This window comes from Chenopodium quinoa, unplaced genomic scaffold (assembly GCF_001683475.1).
Source record: "Chenopodium quinoa cultivar QQ74 unplaced genomic scaffold, ASM168347v1, whole genome shotgun sequence".
Classification (NCBI taxonomy): Eukaryota; Viridiplantae; Streptophyta; class Magnoliopsida; order Caryophyllales; family Amaranthaceae; genus Chenopodium; species Chenopodium quinoa.
The window spans coordinates 6,163,169-6,177,084 of NW_018742205.1; the positions used below are offsets into that span (position 1 = coordinate 6,163,169).

The following is a 13,916-nucleotide window of genomic DNA, read 5'->3' on the forward strand; positions in this document are numbered from 1 at the left end:
GTAAACTTATGGCTCATGATTACCGAAACTGAACAAATTTTCTCAACATCACTTAAATGCAATTATAAGTGGTAAACAAGTGTTTTTTGGATCTAGTCAATTCAGGTCGGGTCATATTCAGATCTATTGATGATGAAAAATTTATGATCGAATCCATATTAGTCCATACTTTTGGTTTGCGTCAATATCACTTTAGTTACAAATCAGGTTATCTAGTTTCTTAGTTAGTGTTGAGTACTAGTCAATTTTTCTAAGTATTAATGCAATGCTATATACAAAAGCAAGTCATTTTTATTTATGAAAGAGAGCATTGATACATACAAGAGTTAACTGTGATCACCCAAAAAGGCAAATCTGAAGGACAATCAGTATCGTCTAAAAGTCAGATTAAGCCTGCCAGGAATAAGCTTGGTTTCTTCCAATAAGAAACAAGGAGCAGAATCCGGTATGATGGAGGCAACACCATGAAAAACATGCCTTGATTGACCGCCAAATATCAAGACATCTCCTGATTCTAATATCAGAGTTTCTGCCTTGCTTGGATCCCTTTGATCTCCATACAAGAACTCGGCTGAATCCCCCAACGAGAAAGAAACTACTGGTAGTCCTTTGTTGAGAGACTCTGCACTCTCATCTCGATCCTGAACAAAATGAAAGAAAACGATATAGAAATCACACTTGAGATGGACAATACCAAACAAGAGAATCTAGAAAGCTATAATGGTTTCTTTTAGCTGAACAGACATTGATTTAGCACTAATCACAGATTAGTTCTATGTTCCTCCTCCCTTTCAAAAAGGGGTCCTTAGATCTCAACTGCGTGCTATAAAATGTATCAAGACATTTCAATTTCAAGTAAGTTTAAAAAAAGCTTTCATTTCAAGTTCTGCATGTTTATGTGATACCCAATCAGATGTAGCCGTTAATTAATTGAATGGCTTAAATCTCAGTATCTGTATGTTAGCACAGCATGCCAGTTAGCAATGAATAACAGCATCGTGATCATAATACTAGCAGCGACAGTTCAGAAATTATATTGAGTATGCTAGCAGGGGAAATTTATAGTTGAGCCAGTATATAGCTGCACATATACCTGATGCAGACCAAGTCGCCCTGTCTCGGAGTAGAAGTTGACTATGCAAATATCTGGATTCATCTGAGGAAGGATGTCTTCAGCCTCGGAAACATCAGAATCTTTCCTTATAAGAGCAAGTGAATCTAGCATAGCTCTATCGACCAACTCAAGGAACTCAAAGGGAATACGAGGTGGCTTAGACTTATCTATTCGTCTTGTTTTCTGATACTTCCTTGTCTGAGGATCCCAATCAAGACCAAGGCACATCATATGCAGTCGGAGTTTTGCTCCATATTTGTAAGCAGGTTGATAGAACCCCCCAGGACCAATGCCAAGTTCCCTACATTTCCTTACTATAGAAACCTGGAACAGCACACAGAATGAGAGTTAAAACTTGTTAAAGGAACCAAAATGGACATACAAAACAATAAAACAGGCGCAAGATATGTAGGTGGAACAAGATCATATTCTTTCAGAGTTCAGTCCCTTAAACAGATTCATATATGGTGCTTTCAAAAATTTAACAGTAACAATATGTTTTGGAACTTAGCTAACAGGGTTTTCAACTTTTGTATATCTAATATGAGGGGTACCCAATAAACAATATGGAAGAATTTGAAAGTCGAACATGTATTTTTAAACTTTGAGCTGCAAGTGATGAGCCGCTATGGCACTTGATATGGTCCTTAGCTAGTGGACTACACCTTAATGAAAATTTAGATGTTTCACCTTAATGACCTCTGTTTGTGCTTAGCACTCTGACATAATTAATCTTAAAGGAAATTTAGATGTTTCATTTCAGGCCTAAAACATGCAAATTTTCAGAAATAGTAGTCTAAGGACATACTGCAAATTTTTCACACATATACTCCATATGATACATGTGCTGAATGCTAGTACAGTCTTCTTGAAATGTAGGTTCTTAAAGACATGAGGTTTTAGAGAAAGTTATGACGAGGTCTAGTAAATCACCTGTTCACTATCAGAGATGTAACTCTTCAACAAGACCATCCCAGGCCTCAGCACTCTTTCCCTAGGCTCCTCATCTAGTTTATCCATCTCAGGCTCTTTTGCTTCATCGAAAAAGTCTTGAGACTGTCTCAGAAACACAAATTCATCAACTTGAGGCTGGCAAATGTCGAAGAATTCAGCAGGAACACAACTCATGTTCTTGGAGTATTTATTACTAGTACTACCACCATCTTTCAGACTATGTTCGATGGATTTTGGCCTCTTGGACTGTGGTTGCTCACGACGCTTTCCAAAACTTTTCGGCAAAGAGAGTTCTTCCAATATGCTTGAACACTCTACATCATGCGAATTATTACTCTCTTTCACGGATCCCTCTCCTGAGCCATCACAACCAGAACTCACAGATGGCAAAGAACATGTATTTTCACGATCAACATCTCCAACAGGAGGGTGCTGAGGTTGCTCTGAACAAGAAACTAACATCTCCGAACTAGAAGTTCTAGCCTGTCGAGTCATAGTTGTAACAGAAGGCTGGTCGTTAGTTCCAGATAAGGAACTACTTGTGATGTTATTTGTAGCCATAGCTGAGGCATAAGGGCGTCGCTGCTGCCTGGTACTTAGACCCAGATGTTTCAAAAGGGCGGCTTTACTGCCACTTGATATTCCCCTATAAACTGTTTTTTTGCTGACAGGGGCTTCTTGATTGCCAATAGAAGTGTCATTGCTTGTATTCAACTCAACCTGCTAACCATCAATCCAATTTTATTATTATGATTAATTTGAAAGTACTTGTTTTCCAATGAATGACCTTCAATCCAAAACATTGATCACAGTCATGTATCAAATACATACATAAATTTGTGTAACTGACTGTAAAATTTTACAATTCTCTTTGTTATTGATGCCTAGGATTTGTGATATACTGATATTATACAGAAAGGCAAGGCCATACATACTGAATATGTTAGTAAGGCATACAACATAGATTATCTCCCTGCCTGAGTCCACCCCATCCTGCTAAATATCGCCTACCAAACGAATTGTTAAGTGTTTTGTTTTCGCCATGTTCTCTATATAATCGAATTTTGATGACTTAGGGGAAAATTTTCTACTGAAAGATTGGGACATAGATACTTCATTATTTATGTTCATTACATAAGCAAATTGCACTATTACAAGTACAAATGAAAATATCATTCTTAGTGTTGCACGTAAGTAATTAATACTTCATATATTTTTTTAATAAGGTACCCAATACTCCTCATTAGTTTAGGAATGCACACAACCACGTGTCAATCAGCATTATTGATGTTTGACTGCTACTAATATTATCAATTTCACCTCATTGTAGTTGTACCTTGTGCATGGTACTACAAAGTACAAAGGTTATTTCTTTGCTCATGTTCTTGTACAATTGTACCTTGATTTTACCTTTCAACCGGTTGTACGATTAAGATTTTCCAAGGAAATATCGAGAATTTAACATAGTAATTTCGATAGAACGAAATATTGATCTCCAAGAAAGTAGAAGCTCCTTTAAGGCTTTTAAGCATATTAGCAATTCTCCAACCCTATGCAATACTCTACCATCAAATTGACACCCAACCCAATTATTTCATTAAAAGTTTCAATGAAATTATAAGCTAATTTGCCTTAATTTGATAGACAATTTGTTTTGGGTGTCAAATTAAACTAATAATTATACTTATAAAAATTAAATGTTTATGTGTAAATGAATGATTTCTCATATACATAAGGATGTTTCATTAATAATCAGAAACCCATATTATAGATTTTTTTTTTTTTTGGAATAAATTTTAATCTCAACAAACAACAACAAAGACAGTATGAAATTCTCTAAAAAAATTCGAAATTATGAACCCATAAATAAATAACGGAAATTAATTTAGTCAAGAACATGAAGATAAATTCAACAAATTTAACCAAAATTAAGATAGTTCAAAGTTAAAGACTTGCGAAAAATTGAAAGCTACTTACATGGGGCATTGTTCTACACATGTACGGAAACACGAGTACGGAACGGAGGACAGGTAGTCGCTGAAGCATAATACGGTGCCGTTTTAATGGGAAGACGGTAGGCCTTGAAACCCCAAAGTGTTCAAACAGTCAAACTTCAATTTTAATTTTGTTTGGAATTTTAGTGCACAAACTTTTGGGTAGAAGTAAATGGGCCTTGCTTATGTATTCATTAGTCTGTTTTTACTTTGGCTATTGATCTCATTATAATCCTTGTGCTGAGATTTGAACTCATAAAGCCATAGTAATCATTATGTTGAGATTTGAACTCTTTGAAGTTCGGTCCAATCTATTTTAAAGCCCTGTTTGACGGTAGTAATTGAGGTAAGCATTTTGACCAGATCAAAACACTATTAGGAGAAAAAGAAGAGTATTTGGCAAGGCAATTATTGGGTAACAGTTACTCGTTTAGCGATAAAGGTAGCGTTTGAGTAGCTTTTCTCAAACGTTAAAAACAGTAGCCTTTTAAAGGTAGCAGATATCGTCTGTTAAATTTTAGTTACTATTTTAAAAAATATGTATGGATTTTAATGTATTTTAGTATTCACCTATTCTAACAGCTATTTGCTATTCAACCGCAAAAAGAAATCCATTACCGCTAATTTTGCCAAATAAGGCCTAGTACTCCATCCGTTTCTTTTCTATGGTTACATTTTTATTTTAGACGTTTCTTTTCTTTGGTTACGTTTCTACTTTTGATGATATATATACACACGTTTATCCTCGTATCATCTACTTCTAATGCAACTATTCTCATTTATTAAATACTAGTTGTTGGAGCGCCTTGCGGGCGCCCTCCCAATTTCGTGAAATTAAACGGAAAGTATAAATTGCATAATTTTTTTTTTATCAAAAGAGCGGTATTATATGTATATGTAAGTTTAAAGAGGCTAGGTGAAAAACTTCTAAAATAATAATGTTGGTGGGTTTAATATACTGAACTGCTATTCGTCGTTCGCAAATTACTGGGTGACGTTCACATTTTTAATTGAAATGACATTTTTGCCCTTGTGGGTATTTTATCTATTTAAGGGTCCACCATGGGTAAATTTAGTTACCGACAACATTAAAAACATTACCGAGCCCACCACTTGTGTTAAAAAAATCCCGAGCATTAAAAAATCCTGGTTCCACCATTGTACGGTAACCCCGAGGAATTTAAAAATCCCGGGCCAGAAAAGGAAAGTGTACGGAGTGATGTTTTACGATGGACGACGACAACGTTCACACGCCGGAGGGTTCGACGGAAGAATCTGTAAGTATTTCGGATTTTTTTTTTTGTAAATAGGACATCCGCTTGTTTTTTCCGGAAATCTGGGGGAGATCCGCCCAAAATTTCCGGATGTCCCCAATAACATCCGGAAATTTCAGGCGGATGTACACATCCGGATGTAATTAGGGACATCCGGAAATTTTGGGCGGATCTCCCCCAGATTTCCGGAAAAAACAAGCGGATGTCCTTTTTTTTTTGTTTTTTTTGTTTTTTTTTTACGTAATTGTTATTGTTATTATTATTATTATTATTATTATTATGGTCATTAATATTAGTTTTGTTAATTTTGTAAATTTCTGTTATGATTATGATTATTATTAATATTATTACTACTATTATTATTACTATTGTTGTTATTATTATTATATTAGTTATTATTTGTTAATGTTACGTAGTTATTGTTGTTATTATTATTAGTATTATTATTGTTATTGTTATTATTATTATCATTAGTATTATTATTGTTATTATTATTATTATCATTAGTATTATTATTGTTATTGTTATTATTATTATTATTACTATTAATACTATTAATACTATTAATATTATAATTGTTATTATTGTTATTTTTATTATTATTATTATGATTATTTGTATTATTATTGTTATTATTATTGTTAAATTTAAAATAGTAATCCTTGCGTGTTTTATTTGTTTGTATTGTTATTTTGATAGGATTCGGAGGTTGAAGACGACGGTGACGTTGTGAATTACAGTGCACATTTTGTGACAGACACGGTTTTTCTAACGTTTGACGATGTAGTTACATGGGCGGATGCTGTTGCAATAAATCTGGGATTTATTTTGGTGAAATCGTCTTTCAACAAACAGAGGGATGGTCGACCAGTTCGATATTTAAGATGTGACCGGGGACGCAGGAGTAAGCCGAGAGATCTTGAGAACGCAATTCAGAAGGACACCAAAACCAAGGGCATTGGTTGTCCTTTCTACATCAAGATATGTTACGAGTTCGTCACCAATACTTGGTTTATCTGGGCGAAAGATGATGTAACTGGGACCTACAACCATCCAATGATTGCGTATCCAGAGGGTCATCGTAAAATTAGTGGGTTGAGCTCGAATGCGAAGCAGGTTGTGCGTGACATGACGAAGTCTAAGGTTGCACCGCGTAACATCATGGCGACTATTGCGGAGCAATTTCCTGATGATCATCCAAACATCAGACACATGTACAACTGCCGGAATGACTTCAGAGAGGAGATGTCTGATGGGAGAGGAGTTGTTCAGCAATTTCTACATTTGGCGAGACAGAGTCAGTATGTTTACTGGGTCATGTCCGATGATGAAGGCGTTTTACAGCACGCCTTTATGGCGCATCCAGTCATGGTAGACATCCTACGGACGTACCCCTATGTGATCGGTATGGATTCCACTTACAAGACTAACCGATACGGGATGCCGTTCTTTGAGATAGTTAGCGTGACACCAACAAATCAGAATTTTCTCGTCGCTTACGTGTTCATGCGCAACGAGAGCACGGCAAGCTATCGATGGGTTTTGCAGAGGTTGAGAGACGTGATTGGGTATAATAAGGAGCCGTCGGTTTTCTTGACAGACCGTGAGCTTGGGCTATGTGCTGCATTGAGGGAAGTGTTTCCAGGAACCTCGCACTTACTTTGTCGATGGCACATTAACAAAGATGTGGAGGCTCGGGTCACTGCTATGTTCAAAAGCAAGAAAATCGGTGCGTCTTTCAAAAACGGAAAATGGAAACGTATCATGGACGCTGCAACCGAGGAAGATTATGAGGCCGCTGTAGAAAACATGAAAGATAAGTGGGCAAGTTTTCTAGCAGTGACACAATATGTAGAGAACACATAGCTTTGTCATAAAACGAAGTTCGTGACATTTTGGACAAACCAAGTTCTACATTATGGCAACACCAGCACTTGCAGAGTTGAGAGCCAACATTCGGCCGTGAAGATGTGGTTTGATTCCTCGACAGGTTTGGTGTAAGATTATTGAACTTCATGTATGTACTTTATTTTAGGAATTTGAGTTACAAATCATAACGGATTTTCTTTGTAATGTGCAGGTTCTTTAGATACCGTATGGGCTCGAGTTCATAGCCACATTGGTAATCAAATCATCGCAATTCGTAATGGTTTGGAGGCTTCTAGGTCGAAGATAGGTCAAAAGTACCGACAGTTGCCACTGTCACGTATAAACGGGAAGGTGTCTCAGCATTGTTTGAAGGTTCTCGATGAGGAGACAAGGAGGATGAGGGAGATGAGTTATCAAGTGCACGAACGATGTGAATGTGCAATGCGTGTGACCCACGGGTTGCCCTGTGCATGCCAGATACATGATTCGCTAGCTGCTGGGACAGGATTGTACATAAGGCAAATTCACCCATTTTGGAGGACCTTGGTTATTGGTTCTGGAGATGGTGGGACGGTGCCTGGCAATGACTCGACCGAGGATGCCGCACATTTTCGTTCTCTGATGGAGGAGGTGTTTGATAGTGATCCTGCTGTTCTTCGAAACGTGTCTCGCATCATTGAAGAGGAGCTGCATCCGGATCATTCCGATCTCAGAGAGCCTGTTGTAAACCACCGGGTTTGTGGTCGACCAAGAAACAATGATACAAGACGTGATCGTTCTTATTTTGAACATGTAAACCGCCAACACACTGAACGCGGCGCACGACAAACAGGTACGATTGAGTGTTGTGTTTTTCACATAAATCAACGTTCACTAAACTATTAACTGAAACCTACATTTGTGCAGGAGATGTAAACGACATTAGCCAAAGCCGTTATCGACACATGCTTCCAGGGCCGATGTTGCCTTACATCACAGGATGGAAGGATGTCATTGGCGATGGGAACTGTGGGTTTCGTTGTGTGGCCGAGTTCTTCTTCGGTGATCAAGGCCGATGGTATGACGCTCGAGAGACAATAGCGAATGAGGTCCTCGGTTATCGAGCCCTATATGAGAGGATTTATGGGCTTGGAAGACTTGAGATCAATGTGCAGCGTATTCGATGGGACGGTGGGGCGGTTGATTCCCGTCATTGGATGGTTGCAATACAAGATTTATTTCCTATTGCGACTTGGTTCAACGCAGCGGTTATTATTCTTGGTGTAGGCCAAACACCAACTTGCTACTACCCATGCCTCACGATATTGCCGTTGCGGGCAAGAAGGGGGGTCACAGCACCGGAGCGAGAGTTTTTCATCCCTACAGTTGGGGCCTCACATTTTATTTGTATTGAACTTGCACCTGATTCGCCACTTCCCCCGGTTGCAGGTTGGTGGACCGAGCACCACGACCCAAGTGTTGACGGTTGGGATTAGCGTTACGAAGCTAGAAGGAACATGTGGGATGCCTTATTTAGATAGTGAACATGTTGTACTTTCATTTATGTTAAACAGTTGTCGTTATGTAATTTGCAACGAATTGAACTTAATTAAACAAAATATTTACAAAACCACCAAAACAGTTGTTCAATACTTAAAGTACGTGACGAATAAATAGTACATAAACGAAATGCGTACAAGGGAAATAAAAAAAATACAGGAAGTTCACAACCCCATCATCGCCCTCCAATCAGCTCGTAGCGCCTCAGCCATTGCTCTTGTATCACGCGATAGGCTCGGATACTCCTCCAGGGTCCTGTTGATGACCTCCATAGACCGACCCATCCACTTCAATTAAAAAAACAACATATTAAATAAATCACAAGTTTTTTTTTTAAAAAAACAACATATTAAAATTAACATATTAAAAAAATCGGATTTTAAAAACAACATATTATAAACATCATATTAAAATAGGAACTTATTAAATTATACCAAAAAATACAACTACTTACGTAATCCGTGTTAGTTCTCTCTGGCAGTGTGCGACTCTCATGTGATGACGCAACTGGAGAAACACGTGGATGAGAAAATCGGTACAGCCACTGCATGTAACTAGGACCGACTGTAGGAGCACCACCACCAAGTCTGCTGAGGGCACCTACCACGACACTAAAAGACATACCAGGGACTAACCGAGTCCACATCACAGATGTCATCTCTAGCGGAAAGTCAACCCGATACATCTTCAAGTTCGTCGGTCTCTTAGCCTTCTCAGGCCTGATAATGGCTGGTGGAATGCCCTGGACGTATCCAAGTTGCCGAACCACTCGATCAGGCATGTATGGATCAATGATGCTTCGATACTGGATGCAGCCAATGAAAAGAGTAGCAGGCACGCGTCGTGCTGGATCAACTCCGTACGGTAGCCAGTTAACTTCATTGTCAGTCAAATGATCCAACCTAGCCCGAAAAGCGAGAAGGCGCTCCATGCTCTTGTTAGGGCACCCCGATCCAACATCCCAGGCGGACGCACGAGGAATAGCAAGCTCTCTGGTCAAGGTCCTCTGCTGAGGCCGGAAACACGGAAAGTACTCGTAGATCCACGCTTGCAGAAGCGTAAGGCAGCCAGCGATAGAATCAACATCTCTTCGTGATGCTGTACCCAATTGCCGGTACATGTATGCTAGCACAACAGAATCCCAGGAGTACTCACTAATCTGAACATCCTCAACAAACAGCTCGTTGAGGAAGGAAGGATGAGTACGGTTTCCACTCTTGTCCAAAAACAAACAACCGCCGAGTACTAACCACAGGTACGCTCTGTAATGGAAACTGAAGGGCCTCTGCGCCTCCAAGGTCGACTCCACTATCCTCTCAGTCAGGACCCCACTACCCTGCCATACGGTTTTGGTACCGCACTTCTCATTCAACTCTTCCTCAGTCATATCCAAGGTAACCGAGCACGCGTCCCGTAAAACGTCCGTGCTAGGAGTAGTGGAAACCATGGAACCGTCGACACGAAGCCCTAGAATATGATACACATCATGCAGCATGATCGTGATCTCCCCAAAAGGCATGTGAAACGTGTTCGTGTCTGGCTGCCATCTCTCAACAAAAGCAGAAATTAAGGGCCAGTCAAATCGCCGGAACATGATCCCGGGTAAATGAGATAGACCAGTGCCATCAATCGGTTCCAGGTGCTCCGGCGGAAGACGAGCGCGCCAGTTACCCAATTCAGAACACAACTGTGTCCTGCTTAAACACCGCAGCACGTTTCGCTCCTGCCCACCCCATATGTAGGCAGACACGTGAGCCCCAAAACTCGGAATAACGGTACCATCCTCAGGCCCACCTGGCATCGGCTCCTGCACCACCCATGACTTTGACGAGCTGGTAGAAGCTTGACCTGGTTCACTACTGCTAACATATCTCCCATGGTCACCCCTATACACAGTACGGTAATCCTGAGGGTCGTACTGTGCATCTCCAGCAGATTGACTTCCTCGATCTTCATCCTCATCCTCATCTGATGAAGGCACTCCAGTAGACGAATACATGGGGGCGCTCCCCTGTGACTGGTGCTCCCCTGACCAAGCACCAGCAGTCCCATACTGCTGCTCATGCTGAAACGGTGCATGTGAAGGTCCTGCACCACCTAACTCCCTCCTAACAGACGCATTCAAACGTCTTGATCTTGCATGACGAGGACCAGAACCCTCAATCTGCATTAAAAAAATAAGTACAGAATCATATTTCAATAATAATTCATAGTCAAAAAAATCAAATCAAAACTATAATAAATCAAATCAAATAAACAATAATAACAGCATTACAAATAATAACAATAATATTATTCTTACAATACTAATACACTACTAACAATAACAACACACTAACACACTACAAATAATTTTTTCAACACAATAACAGACCAAATCAAAACTATAATTAACCACAAAACTGCCAAAATTTAAACGCAACAACGATAACCCAATAAAAAAACAATTACAATAACAATAACAACAATTTAAGTAAACAACCATAATACATAACAACAACAGCAGCAAAAACCAATACAAACCAAACCAAATTTACATAACAATAACAATACATAGCAACAACAAACTTACTTTAATGCTAAACTATAATTATTGTAAAACTATAATTATTGTAAAACTAAATCAACAAAAATTACATATCAATAACTATTGCAAAACTAAATCAAGAAAAAAATTATTTTAATGCCACAAATGAAGGACACAAATTACTTCAAAAAAAATAAAATAAAATGAAGGACACAAATATTTTCAAATTAAAACATGCACCAAATCAACAAAATCGAGGACAAAAAAAAATAAATAAGAAAAACATAAATTAAAAACAAAGGAAAAACAGAAAACAAAAAAAAAAAGGTGGAAAAACATAAAAACACAAAAACCAAAAAAAAAAGGGAAAAAAAGGGGGAATAACAGAAAAATAAAAAAAAAAAAAAATTCTGGACAAGGGGACTTCCGCCCAGAAATTCCGGAAGTCCAGGGGAACTTCCGGAAATTTCAGGCGGAAGTCCCCTTGTCCAGAATTTTTTTTTTTTTCAAAATTCAAAAATTTAAAACAAAAAAAAAAACTCACCGGTTCGCCGCCGCTAACGCCGCCACCACGACCACCAAACGTCAGCCTAATTTTCCGTCGGTCTGCCATTGTCGGATTCAACGTTTGATTGCAAGATTTGCTTGTGTTTGAGTAGCCTTCAACTATTTTGGTTTTTTTAAAAAAAAAAATTTCTGATTTTTTTTTTTCAAAATTTCAGATTTTTTGGAAGGTTTTAGAGAGAGAAAGTGTCAAAGAGTGATTTTGTGAGATAGGAAATGTCTCGTAAAGCCCTTACTTACTTTATCGAGTATTTATATACGGAGGGCAATTTAGGAAATTCATGTAAAAAATGTGAACGTCACCTAGTAAAATGCGAACGACGTTTAACAACACCCTTAATATAGTGTGCATTTGTAGCTGTCAATTTTTGGCAAAATTATTAACTGATAAGTTAAGCGTGATTAAGTCTCGTAATGACAATGGAAGAAATTACGTTGATTTATATTATATCTAAGACACAAAAGTAATGGTTAAAAAAAAACATGTATATGCCAAGATGACAAAAGTTTCTCGATTGTGTATGAGTTAATATATCTAAAACACTACTATATCAAACAAACTAACAACATATGAGCTCCTCATAAAAACTCTTTTTAACGTGTCAAAACAGCCAAGACTTCTAGTTTACAACATTATTAGTTTCAAACACTTGATTCAATATAATAAGTCAATGCATGCATGTTTATTTAATGTCCGGAAGTTATGCTCGGATTAAACTTGGTTGCACAAGAGGAAGCATGTTCATGGAAAACCAAAACAAAGGCAGAAAATTGAACTAATAAAAATGAAATATAAACAGAGCAATCTCAGCATACGTCATCAATAACAAAAAGAATTAACCATATCTGCATGTACATAATGGGAAATTCTGTAGTAAGAAAAATTCTGTAATTCTCTACAAGATTGGTACAATGAGATCATTTTGCCTGTTAATGCACTGAAAAGGACAAAGCTCCAAGAACCAGAAACTGTATAATGCTGCTCTCCTTTTTTATACATGGAGGACATTGTGCCTCCTCATATCATGGTGTTACACCTTTTCAAGGGACTCATAACATCGATTTCAACCTTTTGACAAAATAACATGGAAAAATGCACATGAAGATAATACGATGTCCCTCAACTTCCCAAACAAATTACACTCACTTGGATTTTTCAGCCAAAGCTTCCTCTGCCCCTTCTTTAGAGGTTGTGTTTAATGTTGTTAGCTTACCAAAGGACTCCTTCGCATCTCCTATGAAGTCTTTAACCGTTATCAACCACCGTCTTGTGCTGACGACTTCAGAGAAGCAGCGGCAGTAACAGATCACAAATAGAATAGAGCTACTGGACGACTTCAAACACTCTAAGTTCAGCCCAGCCCCCTCACAAAACATGAAAATTTTTCAAATCAAATCTTTGAAAGTACAAGTCTGTTCTAGGTATACAGAAAAAGAAGTAATTAAGCGTGATTTTGTCAGCTTAGTAAGACTTGTTACTCTTGACTTCAGGATCTGGGGTCAGGTCCCAACAAGCATCAATGTTCTCGGACCCATTTATCTTCTATTTATTGTTCAAAATACGGAAATGCAGAGTATATAATAACAGAGCAAGAAGTTACCTCAATAACATTTTTTAGGAGTAAGAGCCGTTTTAATATCACAATTTTCCTGCATTTATAAACAATGATCAGAAAATTAACTCTCATGCATTGAGGTAAAAAGATGTAGAAAGTTGCATCAAACAATAAAAAGAAAAAGGATTATTTGAGTAGGAGAAATCAAGCTAGCTAAGTGAAGGCTGCAGAAACATTAAAACAAGCTTGTAGCCATATCTGAATTCAGTTGCGTTCCTCAAAATACAGAATTGCTTCTGTGCAATTTTTATTGACTCCTCCTCATCCTGCAAGCACATATAACAAGTATCAGGGGGGCATGTCTGAATAAATGATAAATTACTCAAAGGAGAGGTACAGGTAATCAGCAATAGAGATTAATGAAAAGGAAACTCGGGCAAGCTTTATTACCTCGACACCGACAAAATCGCAAAGGATATCAAACTTTGTCACTGCAAGAGCCATTTTTGGCTTATGATTGCCATC

The 13,916-nt window shown here is 38.2% G+C and overlaps 3 protein-coding genes across 4 annotated transcripts; 1 reads left to right on the top strand and 2 right to left on the bottom strand.

Moving 5' to 3' along the window:
- Nucleotides 1–275: 275 nt before the first annotated feature.
- Nucleotides 276–4,296, bottom strand: LOC110730765. Of its 2 annotated transcripts, none has more exons than XM_021910590.1 (4): nt 4,046–4,296; nt 2,048–2,791; nt 1,094–1,438; nt 276–641 (listed from the first exon to the last, which is right to left on the bottom strand). In XM_021910590.1, exons 1-4 carry the CDS (start codon nt 4,112–4,114, stop codon nt 366–368), a joined length of 1,434 nt encoding a protein of 477 aa, XP_021766282.1. In that variant the 5' UTR covers nt 4,115–4,296; the 3' UTR covers nt 276–365. The 2 variants fall into 2 exon arrangements, with proteins under 2 accessions (XP_021766282.1, XP_021766285.1); XM_021910593.1 differs by having other exon boundaries at nt 2,048–2,788; nt 4,046–4,294.
- A 995-nt stretch (nt 4,297–5,291) lies between these two features.
- On the top strand, nt 5,292–8,471 carry LOC110732636. Its single transcript, XM_021912605.1, has 5 exons — nt 5,292–5,339; nt 6,036–7,164; nt 7,417–8,037; nt 8,112–8,404; nt 8,451–8,471. Exons 1-5 carry the CDS (start codon nt 5,292–5,294, stop codon nt 8,469–8,471), a joined length of 2,112 nt encoding a protein of 703 aa, XP_021768297.1.
- Nucleotides 8,472–9,344: 873 nt separating this feature from the next.
- On the bottom strand, nt 9,345–11,884 carry LOC110732646 (protein MAIN-LIKE 1-like). The gene is made up of 3 exons (XM_021912614.1): nt 11,816–11,884; nt 9,421–10,908; nt 9,345–9,374 (listed from the first exon to the last, which is right to left on the bottom strand). The coding sequence occupies exons 1-3, from the start codon at nt 11,882–11,884 to the stop codon at nt 9,345–9,347; spliced, it is 1,587 nt and encodes a 528-aa protein (XP_021768306.1).
- Nucleotides 11,885–13,916: the final 2,032 nt, after the last annotated feature.